General features: G+C 43.4%; 2 protein-coding genes across 7 annotated transcripts; one reads left to right on the top strand and one right to left on the bottom strand.

Annotated features, from left to right (window-relative positions):
• Positions 1 to 87: 87 nt before the first annotated feature.
• nhsl1a (NHS-like 1a) lies at positions 88 to 18225 on the bottom strand. Of its 4 annotated transcripts, XM_055504774.1 has the most exons (11): positions 15760 to 18225; positions 10656 to 10763; positions 9197 to 9327; positions 8637 to 8711; positions 7868 to 8099; positions 7351 to 7479; positions 7023 to 7273; positions 3337 to 6928; positions 2940 to 3024; positions 2802 to 2846; positions 2350 to 2486 (listed from the first exon to the last, which is right to left on the bottom strand). In XM_055504774.1, the coding sequence occupies exons 1-10, from the start codon at positions 16415 to 16417 to the stop codon at positions 2831 to 2833; spliced, it is 5277 nt and encodes a 1758-aa protein (XP_055360749.1). In that variant the 5' UTR covers positions 16418 to 18225; the 3' UTR covers positions 2350 to 2486; positions 2802 to 2830. The 4 variants fall into 4 exon arrangements, with proteins under 4 accessions (XP_055360743.1, XP_040923947.1, XP_055360746.1 ...); XM_055504768.1 differs by lacking the exon at positions 2802 to 2846 and having other exon boundaries at positions 88 to 2486; positions 15760 to 18219; XM_041068013.2 differs by lacking the exons at positions 2802 to 2846; positions 15760 to 18225 and adding an exon at positions 11628 to 11875 and having other exon boundaries at positions 88 to 2486.
• LOC114842922 (chromosome alignment-maintaining phosphoprotein 1-like) lies at positions 18108 to 21234 on the top strand. 3 transcript variants are annotated; one of them, XM_029129015.3, is made up of 3 exons: positions 18108 to 18219; positions 19716 to 20267; positions 20340 to 21234. In XM_029129015.3, the coding sequence occupies exons 2-3, from the start codon at positions 19733 to 19735 to the stop codon at positions 20720 to 20722; spliced, it is 918 nt and encodes a 305-aa protein (XP_028984848.1). In that variant the 5' UTR covers positions 18108 to 18219; positions 19716 to 19732; the 3' UTR covers positions 20723 to 21234. The 3 variants fall into 3 exon arrangements, with proteins under 3 accessions (XP_028984848.1, XP_028984841.1, XP_028984831.1); XM_029129008.3 differs by lacking the exon at positions 18108 to 18219 and adding an exon at positions 18545 to 18606; XM_029128998.1 differs by lacking the exon at positions 18108 to 18219 and adding an exon at positions 18613 to 18771.
• Positions 21235 to 21370: the final 136 nt, after the last annotated feature.

The following is a 21370-nucleotide window of genomic DNA, read 5'->3' as shown; positions in this document are numbered from 1 at the left end:
AGAAGTTCAGATGCAGTGTTTCAGATGAGCTGGATGGCTGAGAATAATCACAACAACAACTTTACAAATAAACCAGAGCTCCAGACATTCATCGAATCCTTTATTGAATCTCATTCACATTTACACTGATTATTTTTATTTACCAGCCCACTCAATCAGTTTCCATTCATCATATCTATGTCACTTTTTCCTTGCTGTGCTTTGCTCCATGAAGTTGGCTTCCAGTTAAGTTTGATACATTTGATGGTTAATACAATCAATCTAAGTATTACATTCACAAAGAGAGCAATTATGTCCCATCGCTTATGTTTCTTTACTATCTGCTGTCAGAGTAATTGATGGGAACCCTGAAATCTAGTCCATGGGACAATTCTCTTTAACTTATTTTTTGAAACTTTGTGACATAGTTACTACAATTATCACTTCTACTCTAGGTGCGTCTTCAAGCAGTGGCCGCTATGTCACCGAGCTACAACCAAAATCTCTGAGTGAAAAGGTAATTTTTCCCCCATAAAAAAAAGCGAACAAAGATACAGCAGCAAACTTTGAGCCTGAATCATAACTTTGTGATTAGTTTGGCATAAATATTTAAATTTCTTAAAAATCATCATTAATTAATAACACTGAATTTGTAGGTAAGTACTGTCATATAAATCTAATGTGTAATAAATGTGATTAGTAGGAAATATATTTAAATAATAAAAGACATGTGGCACAAAAACACAGTTCTGACTATGTGTAAAAAACTTTTTTGTCTACTACTAGTCGTAATACAATATGTGCTACTGCTTCAAAAATAAAAATAAAAAGAGTTTTATTGTATTTCAGTTGTATTTCCCTGTAACACATACAGTACTATAACTTTTACAAATAAAACATGAGGGTCAGTGAGAGAAAGGGGGACCTGAAAGTGTTTCATTTGATTTTTACGAGAAATCAAGAAAACCTTAAGAAACTGTCACATGCCTTTTATTCTTTGCATATGTTTAAATGTTTTTGGTACTATTTTTATGAATAAATTTGTTGTATAAAAGAATGTGGATCTCTCCATAAGATGGCAGAGTGAGGCACAGGTTCAGTGTGCCTCCCCCCTGTGCTGAATCAGTAACGACCCAGTTTGTGTAACAAAAGCAGCCATTTACAGATGATTTTGGATGTAAGCCACAGCACGGTCTAACTTCCAGCCCTAGTTGTTCTAGGTAGAATCAGAAAAGTCCAGTGGTGCTAGTGTTGAACAGTGAAACAAAGTTTCTCTCTAATCACAATCAGTTCAAAAAGAAGAAAAAATGATTTCTTGTGTTTACAAAATGGTGTTTGTCAATCATTTTGAAATGATGTGAAATGTTATATATTTTAATACACTATACAAGTACTGTATATAAATTACAAAAATCAAAAATGCAATATAACTACTTTCTTATTATTAATATTATTGTTTGTTTGTAAAATTACAATTATTATTGGTTAATTATTATTAATCTCAAGTCAGGTCTCAAGAATCTCACACTGAAAACCACAAATCACCCTCTAGCTGAAGAAGCTACAGCCGTTACATTTGTCCTATTAAAGCATAACTGTACAAATGAGCATCCAATAAATAGAAGATCTATGTACATTCATTTGAGGCATTGACGTTTTACTGACATTAGCCTACTTTCTCTGAATTTTTTAATGTCTGTCTTTTTTAGGCCACTGTAGCTTCTTGCTAATGTAGATGAGTAAGGTTAGAGGAGTGCTTCAGGTCCAGTCCAGTTCAAACACACTCATGGTTCCATTCTAAGCCCTTTAGGGTTCGTAGAGACCCAGACTTTGTCGTGATCAGGTTTTAGTCATATGACTGACATTTGAATCAACAAATACCCCACAACTACTGTCCTGCTACTTACAGCTAAGTCCAAGCTGCAGCTGCTTTGACAAATTTGAACTTCAGTATATTGCAACTAACCCCTGACTTGGTTCTCATTCAAATTTCATCGTCCTCCTACTCATTGTCTTCCTCACATACCCCTTCAGAAATGGCAGTCATGGGGGCAGCAACGGGCCGGTAGTGAGCAGCAAAGCGTGACCTGGAGGAGCAGGGAGGAGTGAGGGAGCGGAGACGCATGGAGGAAGGGAAGAAGAGGTGTATGGTGGAGACCTGCTGACTGAACGCTGACACGTCGGGAGTCAGGCGGGCGGCATCATCATGTCCTGTCAAGGTGTGGAACGAGCTTGTAGGTTTGAATGGTGTCTGGTTCAACACACTCTGAAGGTTGTTAGTGGGGGAGATGACTTTGCAAAGCCGCTCCACAGCTGAAGTTCCAGTACCTGGATTGGGCCGACTACCCTTCCTAAGCAACAGAGCCTTGAAGCTTTCGGTGCTTGATGACTTTGATGTTTTGAAGGCTACCAGTCGTGTTGAGCTTGGACCAGGTTCTGCAGAGGGAGATTTGGTGTAACGTCTGGTTTCTTCCGAACTCCTTCTTTCCAGCATCTTTCTTTTGGATCTGGGACAGACATGACAAACTTTATTTTGAGGTGTGTCAAAAAGTGAACCATGCGTCACATAACTAAAGGCTGAACTGTTCTTCGGTGGAAACAAAGTAAACTACAGGGTCATGATCTAAGCGGGGTGCAGAAACATTGTAGGGTTGGGGTTAAACAAGGTTATTTTTTATTTAGGGCAGGGACTTTTATCAGACTGAGGTACAAATAGACAACTAATTGACCAAGGATGGATATCTGTATAGTAGTAATGAGTGTATAGGATGTATGTAGGATCGGGAAATAGATCCATCCAGTTCCAGCACCTTGATATTTACCTGGAACCAAACCCTGCCTACCAGGGTATTCATGCAGGGTGCAAGCTCATCATGAGAGAAAAATCAGACAAACATATGAGTACCAAGCTGATGGACTGGTCGGTAACAGTTGGTACCAGTGTAGAGTGTGTGTCCTACCTGTGAATGACAGCAAACAGATCCTCTGTGCTTCTCGATTGACTTGACATGAACATCTGATCTGCTGAAACGCTAATGAACAAATCTGTTGGTGAGAAAAAGACATAAGTGGTAAAAGTGGATACAGAGATTGTTGTTTCAGCTTCAGTCAGACTCCAACGGGAAAGATTTAGGGCACATTTAGCTCATTATAGTAACAGATACTACGAAATAAATATAGACACTGACTACAGCATATAAACTATGAACCACTTTTATGCAGTTAATCAGTAATTCATGACACACTGACGCTCTTCTAAGTAATACAGTTTGTTCAAAGTTACATGAAGGTATTATTTTAAACTAGATGAACATGACAAAATTACAGTGTCTCATAAGCATTTTGATTAGAACTTACCTCCAGGTAGTCCTCTGGGTTCCTTTGCTGTCCTCTGTGCTTCTTTGTTGCTAATCTGGTTCTCCTCTTTCTCCCCTGTTTCCTGTATGAGAAGGTCTGGAAATGGAAACTCCCCACACAGGCTTTCAGAGGATAATTCACTGCTGAGGGAGCATCTGCTTTGAGCGCAGCAGCTGTCAGAGGTACTAGTCTCCTCATCACACACTTTGTTTGTCATCCTCATTCTCTCACTTGTAAGAATTGTTTTCTCTTTGTCCACATCTAGTTCATCTCCAGATGAGGATGATGATGAGGCTGATGATGATGACGATGATGAAGAGGGAGAAGGCTTTGTTGTTGATTGCATCATCATCAGTTGCCTGCATGTCCGCCTCCTCCTCCTCTTCCTTGCTTTGTCACTTTTTTGGAACTTTGTGGAGGACATTTTTGTAGTTCTTTCTTCTACCTTCTCATCTTCCTCATCTCCGTCTTCTTCATATTTGGCAAATGATGATTTTACAATCCTATTGTAAAATGCTAATTTGTCTTTATAAACTGTACAGAGCTCTGTTGGCCCATATTGAGTGCCATCTGTTTGGGCAGAAGTGATTCCATGCTCCTCTAAGGTTTGCAGTGTTTCAGAGTTACCATAGTTCTCCAAGGAACTTGTCACCCCAATAGTAGTCCAGTTCATATTTCCTGAGGGAAGACACATCAAAGTCTTGTAGTCCATTGAACTTACATTGCTTCTCTCCATTGTGCAAAAACCTTCTGCACTATGCCAGTTCTTGAGAGTACTGATGATTCCAGTGTTTTTGGAGTCTGAGGTTCTCACTATCCCAGTGGTACTTGTGGCTGTGGCATTCTGGTTATGTGACATTCTAGTGATCTCCAAAGTGCCGCAGGTACCAGATGTGCCGCTGTGGACTTCCTTTGCATTTTTGGATGGAAAAAGTGGCTCCTTGTTTGTGGGTGAGGTCAATCGAAGATCGGGCTTTTGCTTTTGCAACATGTTGGCCTCAGACTTAAATACCCTGTCACTCTGTGCTGTATCACTGTAGGCCACAGGCCTATCAGCTGCAGTTTGAGTTTGCATTTCTAAACGATTCTTGTCATTTGAATTTACTTTATCTTCGCTCTCTAACAGTGTGACTCTGCCATGTTTTTGAGGCACTTCATTCCAGTACAAGGAGTCATTCTCAGTGTTCCCATACTTGTCTATGGGTTTCGTTAGCTTAGCATTTGTTAAAGTATTATCTGAGATTTGTTGTTCATGTGAATTAGTTTCTTGAATAACTGTGTCAATTTGGTGTTGATCATTACCCATAAGCAATTCAATCCAAGTACTATCAGGATGGGAGGTGTGCTGTTCCCTGGACTGAATAATCTGACAATCAGATTTTCTTTGAGTAACTGGGCTTGAAACAATAATTGGTAGGCTCTGAGGACAGATACAAACTGACTCTGCGCAGGATTTTCTCCCCTCACATTTTGTTAGGTTGTAGTATTCTTGATCTGATCTGGGTGTGTACCATGTTGCATGGTTGCTATCACCACTTAAACCACTAGACATTAAAGTTTCATTCCTACCAAGATTACAGAAAACATTTTGTAGTCCTACTCTAGCTGGTTTATCTTCAGGGTGGGCCAGGTCTTCATCATTTGTATTACCAAACACAGAACAGTTTGGTTGATCTTCTTTTCTTGGGAGATAATGACAAGTATCAGCATGCAAAGGAAAAGCTTGGCTGCGGAGTGGACAATCAGCAGCCAATGTACCATTGGCTAGCATGATGCTAGTGGGAAGGCCTTTCTGATTTTTCATGGACCGAAGCTTAACACCCTGCAAAGCTTGAGCAGTGACTAAGGGGCATGTGGGCACACTAACACAAGGGTTAAAAGATTTGGAAAGACTTGGTGAAGGAACAACAGAGGATAAGGAAGGGCTAGGCAAAGAAGGAAGATATGGTGGTGGTGGTGGAAGAAGGTCAGTTAATGGCAATGGTGGAATTTCTGAGAAGGGGGTAGAACAGAAAACAGGTGATTGTGACAATGGGGGCTTCAAAGCATGTCTAATGGTGTAAGAGTAGGGTGGAGGAGAGGGGTGGAAGGAGGAAGGTAAAGGAGGAGGAGTGGGGAGGGATGAATTTGGAAGAGGAGGTGGAGGTGGTGGATGAGGAGGAGATTGAGGAGGAAGAGGAGAGGATAAAGAAGTGGGAGTACCAGAGAGTTTGGAGACTGAAGACTCTGCAGGCAAGCACAAATGGGAGACAGGAGCAAACTCAAAAGTGGGGGAGTAGAGTACAGAAGAAGCAGGAGAGGATGGCAAAGGAGGGGGTGGTGGTGGAGGAACAGGATGTTCTGATGAGGTGCAGGAGGAAAGGGAAGAGGTGGAGTAGGAAAAGAGTGATGACTTTCTCTCTGGCACTGGTGGCTTTGGCCTTCCGTCACCTTGAGCTCTCATCTTGGACAGGTTGGAAATAGGAGACGATAGGGGGTTGGAGGATGAGTGTAAAGAAGAGAAAGGGGAGGTCAGAGGACATGCTCCAGAGCTTGGTGTAAGAGGTGAGGAGGGGGCAAGGGGAGAAGACAAGGGAGTGTTAGATTGGCTAGAGTAACCACTGGAGGGTGAAACAAGGCGATGGAGCCCAACAACAGAAGACTTAACTGAGTGAGAGTTCAGAATAAACTTTCGGGTCTCTTCCTCTGATCCTGGAGAACCAGGAGGGATGACATTGGCATTGCTGGCGCTTTGTGGGAGGTGTTCAGAAATGGGCGAGGCAGCAGAGGTTGCCACATCACAGTCTGGATATAAGGGTTCAAATGTTGTAACTGTCCTACAATTAAGCTGAGTCTGAAGTGTCTTGTTTGTTTCCCGGGGAACCCAGGGATCATCAAAGGTCTGGGCAGAGTTCAGGGTCTGCTGCATGGCTAGTTCAAGGCAGAGGCTGTTATTGAGGCGCGGACTGGAGGAAGAATGGGAAGGTTTAGTACGACCTGGCGGGCGTCTTAAAGAGTCACAGCGCAATGGTGGAAGAGGCGGATGCTTGGACTTTCTTAGGGAGATGCTACGAATGATGGTGTGGGAGTAAGATGAAGTACTGAACTTCTTTGTCTTCTGGTTTAACAAGAAAGAAGAAGGAATGTTCTCTGAACACAAGGAGTTACACTCAGAGAAAGCTGGGGATGAGCGGCCAGAGGAGAGCAGAGGATCACAGTTCCAGCCTTCACCAGAAACACATTTTGTTTCCTGGTTTATACTACTCCAATCACCTCCCGTCTGGCTGCTGTGGTGACTGGAGCTGGGTGATAGGGGCTGGTAACTCCAGCTGTCATCGCTGAAGGAACTACCATCACAGGACAATTGGTTGCTGTGCTGGATCTGATCATGCAGAGCCTGGTAGCTAAACTGAGACTCTGAGTCTGCAATGGAGGAAGACGATAAGTACTGGGAGGAAGAGGTTGAGCTGTGACATTGGGCAGCCACATTTGGTGGCTTATCACTGGGGTAAGACCACTCAGATTCACAGGAGGACTCAGAAATTACTTTGGCTTTAGGGCCAAAGGGCACTAGGGGCATTAGGTCGCTCAGGAACCCTTGTAGAACTTGTGCCTAAAGAAAAGAAAACACAGAAAGGGAAATTGTTTTATTTTTAATATTGGTCTTATAAACTCGTGTTTACATTTGACTATATTTTTTTACTTACTTGGGAGCAGGATGAAGAGGCGCTGGATGTCCTGTAAGGGGTGGTAGTACAGCTGGACTCTGAGACTAGATGGGAGTTGGTTGCTAAAGAAGAGAGGCTTTGGACTGTGCAGCAGTAGGAGGAAGGATCAACATGCAGAGAGCAGCTTTTTTCCAACTTTTTGTCTCTAGTTTCCTGTTGTTGGTTGGACGTACAAGAGGAAACAGGTCCATCCACGACGGACAACTGACCAGGCAGGATCAAAGGTAAATCTGTGGAGACAAGTGTAACAAACTAATAGGGAGCAACATAAAGAGGTGACCAGCAGATGAAAAGGTTGAGCATATACCCAGTTTCTGTTTGACATCAGGTTTCCCAGTAAGTGTTGTCTGGCGGCCGAAGTTATGGGGTCGTCTAGATGACAAGTCTGCACTTGAAAGCCTTTTCCGAAAACTGGCCTGACGATCAAAACTCTCACCTTAAGTCCACACAAGATAAGTTAAAGTGTATCAGTGAAGCAGAGTCCTAAATTTAAAATTAAAAAATAAAATTTCTAATTTTTGTTCATATATGTGAACAAAAGTTCAAGACAATAACCAAGTAGGAGTAAAAGTCAAAGTAATTGTATCCTACTGTTATTGATTGTATTTCCAAATTTAGGTCAGTGAGACTAGGTTCTAATGGATAAAATATATCAAAACAAGACAGAAAATGGACTTGAGTTGTATCTGTAACAAACAAATCACTCTGGTGGGACTTGGTTCACTGACACTCTGTCAGAGTCAAGTCTGAGGTGATACCGAGCTTAAAGTCAAACTTCAGGTTCAAGTTAAGTCTAGACGTAGATTTTTTACATCTTTCCAAACCTGTGATGTTGATGGGCACTATGTCAGCTCCAACTGCCCCCGAGAGCTGCCTCATTTTTTCCTCTGGTGTTGGAAGACGGGAGCTCGGCTCTATCTCCACATTGACTGTTGGTTGGTAAAAAGGAGCCGAAACATTCAAACTGGAAGTGAGGTGGAGAGGGTTCAAAACCAGAGGGGTCAGAGGTCTATTGCTCAAAATGACCGTCTCGTCTTCATCGGAGGAGGTTGATGGCTGAAGGCACACAAACAAAAAGTAGTTGTAACTGACTAGTTAATCTAGTTAAATATATTCAGTCTGATGTAACCTATATCTCCTGGTGGTAAATCCTCAAGCATCCAGGTAGACTGTCTGGAAGCTGAGTCATATCATCTGGGCTTCTTCTTTCATATACTGTCACAGTATCACAGTCTGAGAAGGGTTGGCTGAAGACCAAAGACAAACAATGGAAAGAGTCCGTGGAGTCCTTTGATGTAACATCACTCTTGACCAGCATCCCACCACTGATGCCTTAACAGCTGTTGGGAAGAGACTGCTTGAACCACCAGAAGCAGCCTCAACCCAGACCGGTATGATGCAGATACTCACTCACTCACTCACCTCAGCAGGTTTACATACAATCTTGATTTACCTTGTCTACTCTTCTAAGCAGATCTACTTTCCCTGGACATTGTAAAAGCCAATAAAGTGTGGGTGGCCCCTGGTCCAGTGCATTCTACCCTACTGCTACTCTACGTTTCTGTTTCTATTTCTATTTGGATCAGTATTTACCTTTCTCCTCCAAAATGAAAGGTGAAAACAAGCTGAAAAGCAAGACTGAGAAAAGAAGTCCAAGATTCTGGACTTCTGATAAAAGGAGAAGAGTTGGGGGAAAGAAAACAGGCAATAGGCAGGTCAGTCAAAATAAATCAGTAATTAGTCCCTTTAACACCAGCACAGCACTGGAACCCTGCACATTTGGGGACTAGCTGTGTTTTATATGACTCTCTGCTGAGGACTTTTCCTCTGGGTGAGTACGAAGGTGTGCTGATGATCACAGGGCTTGTAAGAAGAGAATATTACTACGCATTTCCTTCACTGCATGTGTGAACTAACCACTGGACACAACACGTGGCCGTGATCTGCATGTGATAAAAGCTAGTCCTTTAGCTCGCAGTAGGGGGCAGCACCACAGACAAAGGTGCAGCATTAAAACGTTATAGAGAAAGCTATACAGAATAAGATGCTCTCCGGAGAAGCTCACAGTGTTTTGCTGCAAGAAATAATGCATTTGTTCTACAAAGGATCTTATAGTTTTGCATTAACACCACTGCATTAACAGTGCCACTCACCGTTTTTTTCTTCCACCCGCTGCACGACCTGCTTTCTGATTGGTGGAGTCCGGAGGAGGACAGGGAGGATGCGGTGCTTGGGTCATGGCAGTGGGAGCTAGTAGGTACATGCTGAGTCAGCCCGTGACTTTCTACACAAGGACGTTAAGACGAGTGCGGTTCAGCTACAGCCATCAATCAATACATCACAGTCAGTCACATAGTTATAGTTAGATTAGTGATACTGTGAATGAGAATGATAAAAAATGCTGATCTGCAAACTGGGGAGGGGAGATGTAGCACTGCAGCTGCTAGTATGCAGTTTGCAGCAGTGTGTGTGTGTGTGTGTGTGTGTGTGTGTGTGTGTGTGTGTGTGTGTGTGTGTGTGTGTGTGTGTGCGTGCGTGCGTGCGTGCGTGTGTGTGTAGCTCTTCATCTTTTATTCTCTGTGTTTCAGTGTGTGTGTGTGTGTGTGTGTGTGTGTGTGTGTGTGTGTGTGTGTGTGTGTGTCATATTCTGCTTCAACACTGGACTCAGCCAGTACATGGCTCTGCAGCCGGCAGAGGGACGGAGGATGTTTGAGAGCTTCTACCCCTGCACCGTACGTACTGTAGCCTTTGTCTGCTTTAGCCTCACTAAGCATTTTACAGACAGCACATGCTTCACATGGCTGAGACTAGAAGACAGAATTTAAAGTTTGCTTCACTCACTGACACACTGAGGTCTTTCCTGTCCTGAATGAACTGTACTGTACTTAGACCATCACATAGCTAATATTATTGGATGCAGACTAACATGCCTCATAACAGTCAAAACCATGCAATCAAATAGAAATATGATCATCATAATCACACAACAACCAAACATAAACACTAATAAACTAAGCTGAGAATAAGATGACTGTGGTCATCTGTTACATCCATCCATCCATCCATCGCAAGGCAACACATAGACAGACAACCATTCACTCACACCTATGGGCAATGGAGAGAGGCCAATCAACCTAATGCACGTCTTTGGACTGTGGGAGGAAGCCGGAGAACCCGGAGAGAACCCACGCAAACACGGGGAGAACGTGCAAACTCCACACAGAAAGGCACGAGGTCCGCCTCCGGGAATCGAACCCAGAACCTTCTTGCTGTGAGGCGACAGTGCTACCCACCGCACCACCGTGCCGCCCCATCTGTTACATTTTAACTTTAAATCTTAACAAAGGTTTAAAGTTGTACTGTACTGTACTTTAAACTCACTCACTGACTCATTCTATTATTCCTTGCAGGTGCTGGGTGTCTGGGAGCCCAGCTGACACATTGGACCCATCACAGGTAAATACTTCAGTGAAGATTTAATCCAACAAAGCTTCCAATTAGAGTTACAGCATTATATTGCTGGGATTTGTGTTGATCACATTTCTTTCTTTCTGTGTCCTGATGTGAGAAGGGTTAGTCTGTCCCAAGATGCTTTTGCTTTTGACTTCTGACCTTGCAAATCTTCAGCAGTCCCTGATCGTTGTTTTCCAGGGACGAAGATTAGGCCCTGTTGGTGCTTTTGGGTAGTGAAGTGAACAGACCACTTAGTGTTTTCATCCCCTGCAGCAGAGACAAAGATTGTTGACCACACATTAGTATGAGGCCAGCAGACCTATCCACATACTCACACACACATCACAAGATGATCCCAGAGGGAGCAGCAGGTTAGTTGTGGTGTTTAGTGGACAGATGTGTGAACAGCTGTCACCATAATGTATTTGCATTTTCACTGTTTAGAACTGTTTCTCTAACCCAGTCAGCATGAGTGAAACTACCACACAGCCGTGGTTGCTTACAAAATAAGCAACCACGGCTGATGTGATGTCATGATTACAAACCAATGCTGAAAAAGTCTAATACGAAACCAAACCAGGACAAAGCTCAGTCATGATCCACCTATGACCCAAACTAGCCTTTCCTTAGATCTCTGAGTCATGTAGTTTAAAGTGGTGCCAGAAGATGTTTACAACTGTGTCTGAGGAAGTCCCCAGACTAAAGTAGCCACCTGGATTGGTGGTTCCCATGAAAAAATCTAGTTGGCATGACTCAACCTTCAGACAATTTCACCTGAATTCACCTGAATTTACCACAAGTGTCCCCATACTTTTCCTTGTGGTGTTACTGAGAAAGATTAAACGTTCACTTTTTGAGACCTTAGAGCTTCTTACAGTTTCTTGATTAGACTCATATTCATTGGGAAAGGGAACAACAGCCTTGAGGAAGTCCATGGCATCAATAGAAAGGTTTGAAGAGCTGGTATTTGAGATGGTCTCAGAAATTCTAAGCATCCTTTAAAACATTGTTGCCATGGCTACCACCAGTTCAAAGCACCTGGACCTCAGATCAAAGTATTTCAGCTAATGACCCTCCCTCCGTAAATTGATGCCGCAAACACAAAACACATAGACATGAACGCACACTCACCTCTGGTCCTGCTGAGATATTTAAATACGGACTTGATGGCCGCTCCGATCAGAACCATAATGATTTCATGCGTTCACCACAGCAAACCCTCACACAGACACACTGGATGCAGCAGCCAGTGGGAGCCGGAGGAGCAGCAGCAGTAATGCAGCGCGACGCAGTGCAACGCCGCTCTCCCCCATTCCTTGCTCGCCCCTCTCTCTTTCTGTTTTAGGCTCCCTGCCAACGAGGCAGGCGAGTGTGTCCTTCATGTGTGTCAGGTGACGAAGGTTATTAACCAACATGCACACACTCGAAACATGGCACTTTGTAGATGAAGGGAAGAGAACAAAGAGAATTGAAAGTGTGTGTGTGTGTGTGTGTGTGTGTGTGTGTGTGTGTGTGTGTGTGTGTGTGTGTGTGTGTGTGTGTGTGTGTGTGTGTGTGTGTGTGTGTGTGTGTGTAGCTCTTCATCTTTTATTCTCTGTGTGTCTGTGTTTGCTGTGTTTCTATGGTTGTGAGAACTGAACTGAGAAAGCAGCTGTTTCAACCTCAACTAGTGCATCATTAGCATCATTAGCGTTATTAGCTCTCACACAGGGCAGTAACACTAGCTTCTAACTTCTAACACTAGCACATCCTCCTGATCTACACAGTCATCTGGTGTTCTTACTGTAGCTCCGCTAGCTTAGCATTTTAGTAATGTTATCCATGACCTCTCTGCCTCCCGTTTTCCTCTGCCTTCTTTAGTGATGACTGAGTAAGGTATTTGTAGTTAACCTGGAACCTGGGCTTCTTTAACCCATGTGGAGCCCCCAGCGTTGCTGCCTCAGCAGCTGGAAGGCTGGGATGTTAATAGTAAACCTGATTGCAGCCAGTCTGCTGCACACATGAGCATTTGCAAAAACAACATAGGAACAACCCAGGGCCAAGGGGGAGTCTGTAGCGGCGTCACTCCAAGCCTTCAGAAAAAGCGTGTGTAAACGTGCCCAGAGCTGAGGAGAAGGGCGCAAAATCATGATAACGTCTAGAGCACCAAAACCATTGTGCCCCCCCTGCGCAAAATCACCCAGTGGGGGGCGCAAAATCATGATCTCGCCTAGGGCGCTAACGCGGCGCCAACTTGGCCAGGGTTGACCTACAGTAAAACATAAACCTCAGTCTAGCTACTAGCCAACTATTGGCCAAAATCCTGACTGTGCTTAATCTGAAACATTTTTAAATAAATACTGTAGTAGCTAGACATCTATTATCTGTTTGCTGGGTACCTGGGTAGAAAGACCCTGTATGAAGGTTCAGACCCATCATACACAAAAACAGCTCTGGCTAAAGTCACAAATGATCTTCTCTTCAGACAATGGTCTAGTTTCTGTTCTCATCCTGTTAGATCTTAGTGCTGCATTTAATACAACAGATCACAACATTCTATTACAGACACTAGAACATACCATCAGAATAAAAGAATGCGAATGGAATGAAGAGTGTTTAGCTACCAAGGAGTGTTCTGAAATGTTTTTTCAACAGATGGTTTCAACATGTACTGAAACCACTGGCTTGTGAAATAACATAGATTAATAAACATGAATGTCTACTATTTATATGCATTTTCACCTTTCTGAGTGTTGTTTCATCTTTGATGTGTGTAAAATTATAAACCACACCTTCATCATCAGCTCCAGTCAGACAGTTCCAGTTTGTAAGTGTGCCAACTATGTGGTGCACTGGAGCAGCTGCCAGGCTGTTTGAGTTAGTTTAATTAGACAGTAAGTAGGCCACACTATCATTATCCACTGTGTATATATGTCATGTCTAATCAAGGAAGGAAGGAAGGAATAGGATCAGGACAGTGAAGGTTACGGATACAGGTTTGATTCACCTGATCTAGGACTGCTGTCTTCCAGATGGAGGCTAGCAGCTGAAGCCCACGTAACAGCTGATGCACTGGTAAAGCCTAGTCATTAGTCCAGCATATGGAGCTGGTGCTAATCCCTGCGCTCTTACACAGGAGACATCATGAAGCAGGTCAGCATTTTGATTTTGAGCTGAAAACAAAATGGACAAGCCTGACAGGACTTTTCACAGCAGCCATTCAAAAACAAATATGAATATATCATATGGACTAGATGCCCCTGGAAGCGTCTCTCAAGAGTCAATGAAAAGACAATGTGGGTCCATCCTCAGGTGGACCCATTGTCTTTAGGCGAAGCCGTTGGGGGCTGTTGCTGATGTGAAGGTAGGGGCCTCAGTGACCTAGTCCCTCGACAGAGAAACTGGCTTTTGGGACGTGGAAGGTTACGTTGTACTGGCCAGAGACCGTGAGGCTCCAGAACCCAACCCCTTGAGACGGACTGGATTCTATGGCACTCTCTGAAGCAGCCTGCACTGAGAGAAGGCAGGTTGTTGTGGGCCCAGTGAAGAAGAGGGTCGTTTGTCACTTTTTCCATAATACGTTTGAATTGAAAATGTCTTTCTAGATTCTCAAGGCTGCTGTACTGTACAAACTGTAGACCACTGTAGACCAAAAAACTGTAGGACAAGGGTAACGTGATGACATTAGGGTTCTTGAACCAGTTGGAGATCATGAAGGGATGAGTAACCAGCCACTGCCCAATAGATGCACCAGGGCAGTGATGCAATCATTACCAAGTCCATTGTGGTGAAGGAGCTGAACAGAAAATCCTAAACTACTAGTTGAGCTACATTCCTACTCTGAGGTGTTCCCTTACAGATAAACTGAGAAGCTTATCGAGTTTGGAGTAGAGCTGCTGCTGCAACTGGACCCATCTGAGGGGGTCGGGCATTTGTTGATGCTTCACTAGGAAGTCCCACAGGTAAGAAGAAACACTGGACGGACTGAGTCCTCCTGGCCTGGGAACGCTTCTGATCTGATCCTGTTATGAACACTACACTTTTACTGTTTTCTCTGCTGTGCAAAAGCGGACAAAACGGGACATCTACTCATGAACAAACCAATGCTTGTAGTATTCAGAACCTCACATATTCAGACCAGAGCAGATGGTATCATTTAAAATAACAGTAACTATACCAGATGTGTAAGAACCACACAACACAGAACCAAACTGTTGTGAATCAGCTTCCAGACCGCCAGAGGGCACTCTGGCTCACGTGGCATTAAGGCCCTCTTGGTTGGTTCTTTGTTTTTTCACTTCCTGTCATGTCATGTCCTGTTATTAGGTTAATTAGAGTCACCTGTTTTAGGAAGTATTTAAGTTTCTGGTTTGGTACAGTCTTTGTTGGTTTGTTATGCCTATTCCTATCCTTTGTCTATAGGTGTTACACGGAGGTTGTTGTTAGATGTCGTTTCTGTCTTGTGGTCCAGTCCTGTCCCTGATCAAGGTTTGTCTAGTCTTTGTGTTGTCTTTGTGTTTGATGCATTGCATGTTTCATGTCGTTGTGTCATCGTGCTCTCTGTCCCGTTTTGTGTGTTAGTTCGGGGTATGTTAGGTTTTGTTGCTAGTTTGTTCTGTGTTCTTAGTGGGGTCATTTAGTTTCCTGTTTAGTAGTGATATTTTGTTACTCAGTGAGTGGTATGTGTTAGTTTGCATTCAAATGTCTGCCCTAGCCTGCATACGCAGTGACCTAAGTTTGTATTGTCCTTTCTGTATGTTTTATTATTAAACCATTTGTCGTCAGTCCTGTCTGTGGGTCGTTGCATTTGGGTCTTCTCTCCCCGTTCAGTTTGGTGGCCATTGTAGCCTGTTTCCCACTCGTAGTGAGTGTGTTTTAGAATACTGTTCAGTCCACAATGTGTGGGTCCAAACATTAAAACAACATGAAAGGACCAACAGGGCATGAGGGTGGGGGTCCAGTCTGGAAAAACTGGGCTGAATAAGAACAAAGTAGAACCACTAAGACTGAAATCAACTTGGTAAACCAATTTAACCATCAGCCAAACAGGGGTAGCTCTGTAAAGGAAAGGCATTACAAAGTCAAATGTATGGAAGTTGGGTCCATAAACGACAAAAAGATACCAGCTAAGGTCAAACCACTAAGGCACCAACATGCCTTCACAATCAGTGATAGTCAGACCAGGTTAGCTGGAACTTTAACTGAAAATGGCTGGTGGCCACCTGACAATATAACGGAACCATAGGAATCACCAAAGCAGTCTACACAGAATATCTAGAAGTACCTCTATTTAAGAGCGGCGTGGTCTGTGTGGCCTCAGACCTCCTCCTCCTCCTCCTGAGTCTAAAACTGAAGAATCTGGACCAGCGTCTCCTCCTGGGCCGGTCATGGTAATGTGGTGGCGCCTTTGGCTTCAACGGGGGCTGTACACTGTGAGGGGACGGGACTGGCAGGCCATAGCTGGGGAGAGACTCTGGAGTAGGGGGACATGAACTGGCCTGTCCCAGCCTCACCCATGCAGAGCGCTCCGGCCGCAGGGAATGCTCATGCGATTTCCCAGGAAGTTCCTGAGTGAGGAATAGTTTCCCATGTGTCTCAGGAGTGAGTATTAGTTTCCCATGAGCCTCCGGAGCCAGGTAAGGATGGATGTGGGGGCGCGGTGGAAGGTGCTGGGGGCGATACCACGGGGGTGTCTTTTTGTCATCCAGGGGCGGCCCTGGCATGCCAGCAGCGCCACCTGCATTCAGCCAAGCATGGTGTTGCTGGTAGATCTTTGCTGTGAGTAGTCGGCGGCGCAGGCTGCCTTCTGTTTTGGGCTGTAGAGGGGCCATCCTGCGTGGAAGAAGCTCGTCTCTTTCTTCATCTGGACCTGTGTTCCAGCACTGCGATGCGACACCAGGCCCTGGCCCTTCACCACCTAGACACTCTACATATGAAATCATCCTGTTTTCACGGGTGACCGAAGTGCTTCTTCATTAAATCTGCAGTTCACCAGAGGTTCATAGGAGATGTCCAAAACGCATTAAGTCCTTACAAAAATGTATTTTCATTATTCTTCCACAGGTTCAAAACAATTCTTCACATAAGCGTTTCACAATAAAATTAAAAATCACAAACCTACACAACTTTACAATTTTTTTCTTTACAAAGGTTCTCCAGTAGTTGAAAGAAAACCAAAATCAAGCACATCCAGAATGAAAGTCCAGTCATTTATCTTATCTTCACAGTAAAAAAGGCTTGTTCACAAAAATGGCCAAAACTTTTTTATAGACTAAAAAATCATAGGCATCTTCAAAGTCAAATTTCTTTTGCAACCAACAGCCAACCCAAGCCCAACTTCAGAAGCGCTGCCAGTGTATTGCTACGTTTCTTCCTCTGTCTCTCTCTGTCTCTAATCTACTAACTGGGATTATCCAGGTCTGCAGATGGCCTGTGAGGACCAGGTGTTTACTGTCTGATTCTATATTTGGACCACACAGGTTTGAAGCATTTAGAGCGTATGTGACTTTTTTTCGTTGGGTGTGTGGCAAATTCCAAACACAGACAAAAAAAGTAAAAGGGCCTCTGCATGTTAAAAATCTTCATTTTGAATAGAGGGGGAGAGAAGAGATTTCTGTATATGTTTTGTGTGCATAATTTACTTCGATATGCTGTTCATTACGCTGTGAACAGCTGCACTGATGGGAAAGAAGCAAAGACAGGAGTCCCATAAATTTTCAGTTGCTTGTTCACATCTCTGAGTTTATAATCTGTCCTGTCTCTCCTGACAGCTTTCCTAAAGAGTGTCAACCTTTATTTATCTAGAACTTTAACAACATGTAGGCTGGTCAAACAAACGGATGAATGAACAGACAGAGCGTTGTGTCCATCACAGAGAGTTTGGGACCTGCCACTGCAAAGGAATCATCACCTCGCTGCTCAGACCTCGACTGTGGGACCAGAGCAGAACCTTATGTTGGAGCCTATGTAAGGTCACATGTAGATATGAAACGAGTGACGTGTTCACGTTCATGGGTCCTAGTCATTAATCTAGCAGCTGAGTCAGGAGGGGCTTGATTAACTCCCATGTTATAGTAAAATAATAAAACTATTAATTGTGGTTTCTAGGTCACTGTGACTCAGAAAGGGCTTAACCTCTGCTTTGAGGTCAAGCAGGAAAACCCTAGCCTAGAAAACAGATATTTGAATTTTTTTATCTCCTGTCAAAAGTTACCCACAGATTTCTGACTGCCTTTTGGAACAAACATTTAAATTTAAAAATAATAATACGACTTTCTTGCGACTTATTAATCCCACACTGGGGAAATTCTAGTGTTTTTAGTAGCAGTGTGACAGTTTATAGGATACAGGAAGGGAAACAAAACAACATAATATTTGTGCAAAAAACTGAGGCATTGAGCAAAACATATTTACATATTCACAGTGGCAAACAAATGACACATGGATGGTGAAGACCCGAGACACTGCACAACAACGAAAAAAATACAAGATGTAGTTACACAATGTGTATCACTGCAGTGATGTATGTACAATCTGATGGCTGTGGGGAGGAATGATCTGCGGTAGTGCTCTTTCCTGCAATGGGGGTTGTAACAGTCTAGTGCTGAAGGAGCTGTTCAGAGCGTCTACAGTGCGGTGCAGGGGGTGGGAGGGGTTCTCCGTGATGGATGTTAGTTTGACCAGCATCCTTCTGTCCGCCACCTTCTCGATGGACTTGAGCAATGTCAGAAAAAATGAACAAGAGGTAACTCAAACTTGTTTTGTGTTGATAAACAGAGACATTTTACCAGAATTACCAGACGCTGACGCCCTCAGCAGCACACACGGCATTCTGGGAGCAATATTACATAAGGCAGTTACATAATATAGATTTAAATCTTTTTAACAATGCCAAAACGTAAAAACATATTTATCTGCTTGACCTTGTAAAATAGTTGGTAATTCTTTTTATTAACTGTGACGTTGTAAAAAAAACTTTTTCAGTTAGATTTCAGATTATGCAGCTAAAAAAAAAAAGAAATACAGCTACTAAACTGAACTAATGTCTCGCGAGACCTGTGACTAGGGCGAGACGTTATTGTGATTGGTCAGTTGTTTAGCGGCTAGAGCAAGTTGATTGGTCCTCGTGGAGGTAAACAAGAAAATTGGGTTAACTGTTTCCACTGAATCAGGTTTAGCTTCGTTCTAAATATGATAGGAGAATTAGATTTTATAATTAAAAGCAAGCAGTTAGGCAGTGCTTGTGTAGGCAGCTGATACCGGTATTACTGATAACCTCTGCCGTCGGTAGAGGGAGGTGAGTGAAACACGTTAATAAAGAAACTAAGTTTGAATTTTACGAGCTGTTGCTCCGTTAGTCCACGCTTAGCAGAGTCCATTTAGGATATTAAGGATGAGTGGAACATCCTGGCTTGGTGTGTTGTACGTTTAGCAAGCGAACATTAGACGGAGCAACCGAGTCACCGCCTGCTGTATATACCGGTAGTGTTCAACAGACCACATGTATCGATCACAGAATTATTGATTGGACATCTAAACGGGTAGTGTCCTTAGCAGCAGCTTATTATGGACCTATATAAAAGGATGATGTATATTTTGGGGCCGTATAATGATTATAAAATGGTAGTTCATTTTGTAAATCCTTATTATAATTACTGAATACCTGTCTTCACTATACATGTAGTAAATATGTAGTGCATTCCTCTAACCAAACCCCAAAGTATTATGATTTGATCATCGTTATAAGAACAAAACATGTCTGAAGTAGCAGCAGGTCAAAGTAAAAGAACAGTTTTACCCTAGTGTTGTAATTATTGTTGTAATGTTGTAATGGAAAAGCTAAGTTTAAAAAAGGTCACTAGAATAATGTAGTGGATGTTACCCTCCTCTAGACCAGGACTAATCTGCTGTCATGCAACTGAGTCTGGGATAAGTCTCTTTAATCACAGCAATAAATCTCCATGGTAACAAAACTGGAGTTGAAGGATAAATTCAACAGGATATCTTGAGCGTCCCAAAGTTTTGTGTATTGTATGATTGACTTTGTAGGACACACATGAATGCTCCATAGACTAGAGATGTGTTTAATATGATTAGATTTGTTTAATTTCTTGTTCTGTGGACTTGCTCTGTAAAGGATTGTGATTTATTTTACTGGAGTGTGAAAATTATCAGTAGTTTAACATTTAACAACACAAGATGTTGTCCTGATACGTTGCACTTTTCTGTTCACCTCTCCAGCCTGTATATGCCCACTGATGTCGGTCATCATACAGACTTGTGGTGAAGTGGGAGGTGGTGTCACAGCTCATCTTCAGTGCCCTACTTGTGGCCACTTCTCCAAGAGTCATGCCCACCAGTTGTCTCACATGGCCAGTGCTCACCCGTCCTGCCTGGATGATGTGTCAGTCGGTCGTCTTGGCAATATCCTGATGTTCCAGAGCACCGCTCGGCTGTTCCACTGTACCAACTGCTTCTACACCAGCAGAGACTTCACCAAGCTATACAAGCACATTATTACTAAACACTGTGAAGATGATGAGGTTAAAGGGAGACAAAAGGAAAAGACAGAAGAACAGGGTGAGGAGGAGTTGAAGGAGAGTCTTAAAAGGAAGAGGGGTAGTGGGGCTGATGAGGAAGAAGGGGGGAGGGGTGATGATGAGGTTTCTTTCCAGAAGCAAGAGTCTGTTAGAGAGCTTCTGAAGGAAGAGATGGAGGCCACGGCCAAGGTAATACGCTTTGTCTCCAACCGCTTCGTCTGTCTAAGCTGTGGCTGGAAAACCAAACTCAAAGGTACCTCTTTGTGTGTTTACTGCACGTAAACTGCTCTTGCCATGGATTAAATCTATGCCTATATGTTTGCAGGTTTTGCCATCAGTCATGTGATACGCAGTCATGACGTTGTCCGCCCGTACAACTGTAAGGACTGTACACGCTCCTTCTTCCTCCCCAGCCACCTACAACAGCACATTAGATCAGCTCATCGGCCTGGACGCTACGCATGCCCCTTCTGCTGCTTTAGGTCCCACTTCCTGACGGGGTTCAGGAGGCACTGCAGCCGCTGCAATGCCCGGGAAGAGGAAGGGGGAAGAGGAGTAGGTGGGGGGGAGGACGAGGAGGCAGAGGAGAATGAGGAAGAGGAGCAGGGGAAGGAGGAGAGGAAGGACACAAGAGCAGAGAGGAGACGAAAGAGGGCGACGGAAGGTGTGGAGGAGCAGAAGGAGGATGATGAGAGTGATAATCAATGAAAGATTGGAGAATGAGGGAAAGTAGGTCAAAAACTGACCTGAGATTGAAACTAGCTGAGGTCAGAGTGGAACTGTGAGTTATCAGCCAAGCCTCAGGCACCACACAAATGATCTGCAGTAGAGTGTCAGCTTTCACCAAGTTCTGTTCTTTGGACCCACTGTGATTCAGAGTAGTTCCATGTACTGGTATCTGTCATTGCGCAAATGCGCGTTTTTAAGGACTGTGTGTCAATGTTGCTCTATTGTTGTCTGGTTATACTTTGTTTAGCTCAGTGAACTTTTATGTTAAAGTTGAGAGGGACATGTAAATGTTTTCATGTTTGGGCTATTTCACTATCCTGTGGAAGTGGAAAGGTTGAAGACAAAGGCCAGAAGTGGCCAATGATCTGATCCATCTGAAATGCTTCATCTTGTTGACCGAAACTCTTTGGTATTAAGCAAAAGTTATTCATCTGTTCATTTTCTTAAAGCTTCTCTCAGTCCCTAAATAAAAAGAAGATTGATCTCTTGGACCTGATTTACTCATACATGTGCTCTAAATGTTTCTATATTTACAGATGTAAGAGAAATGTTGTATGTTACTGCACATTTACGTTCCTAATATTTATATATAAATGCATCAATATTTTAATCTGACAATATCATCTG

This window comes from Betta splendens, chromosome 2, assembly GCF_900634795.4.
Source record: "Betta splendens chromosome 2, fBetSpl5.4, whole genome shotgun sequence".
Taxonomy (NCBI): Eukaryota; Metazoa; Chordata; class Actinopteri; order Anabantiformes; family Osphronemidae; genus Betta; species Betta splendens.
This window is presented reverse-complemented; position numbering and strand designations above follow the sequence as displayed.

Coding starts and splice junctions, on each gene's coding strand:
- nhsl1a (XM_055504768.1), bottom strand. CDS start 16,417: ATGATTTCATATGTAGAGTGTCTAGGTGGTGAAGGGCCAGGGCCTGGT. Junction 10,764..15,759: donor CACGCCGCTCTTAAATAGAG/GTACTTCTAGAT, acceptor TCTCTGCTGCAG/GGGATGAAAACACTAAGTGG. Junction 8,712..9,196: donor GCGGGTGGAAGAAAAAAACG/GTGAGTGGCACT, acceptor TCCTTTTATCAG/AAGTCCAGAATCTTGGACTT.
- LOC114842922 (XM_029129015.3), top strand. CDS start 19,733: ATGTCGGTCATCATACAGACTTGTGGTGAAGTGGGAGGTGGTGTCACA. Junction 20,268..20,339: donor CTGGAAAACCAAACTCAAAG/GTACCTCTTTGT, acceptor ATATGTTTGCAG/GTTTTGCCATCAGTCATGTG.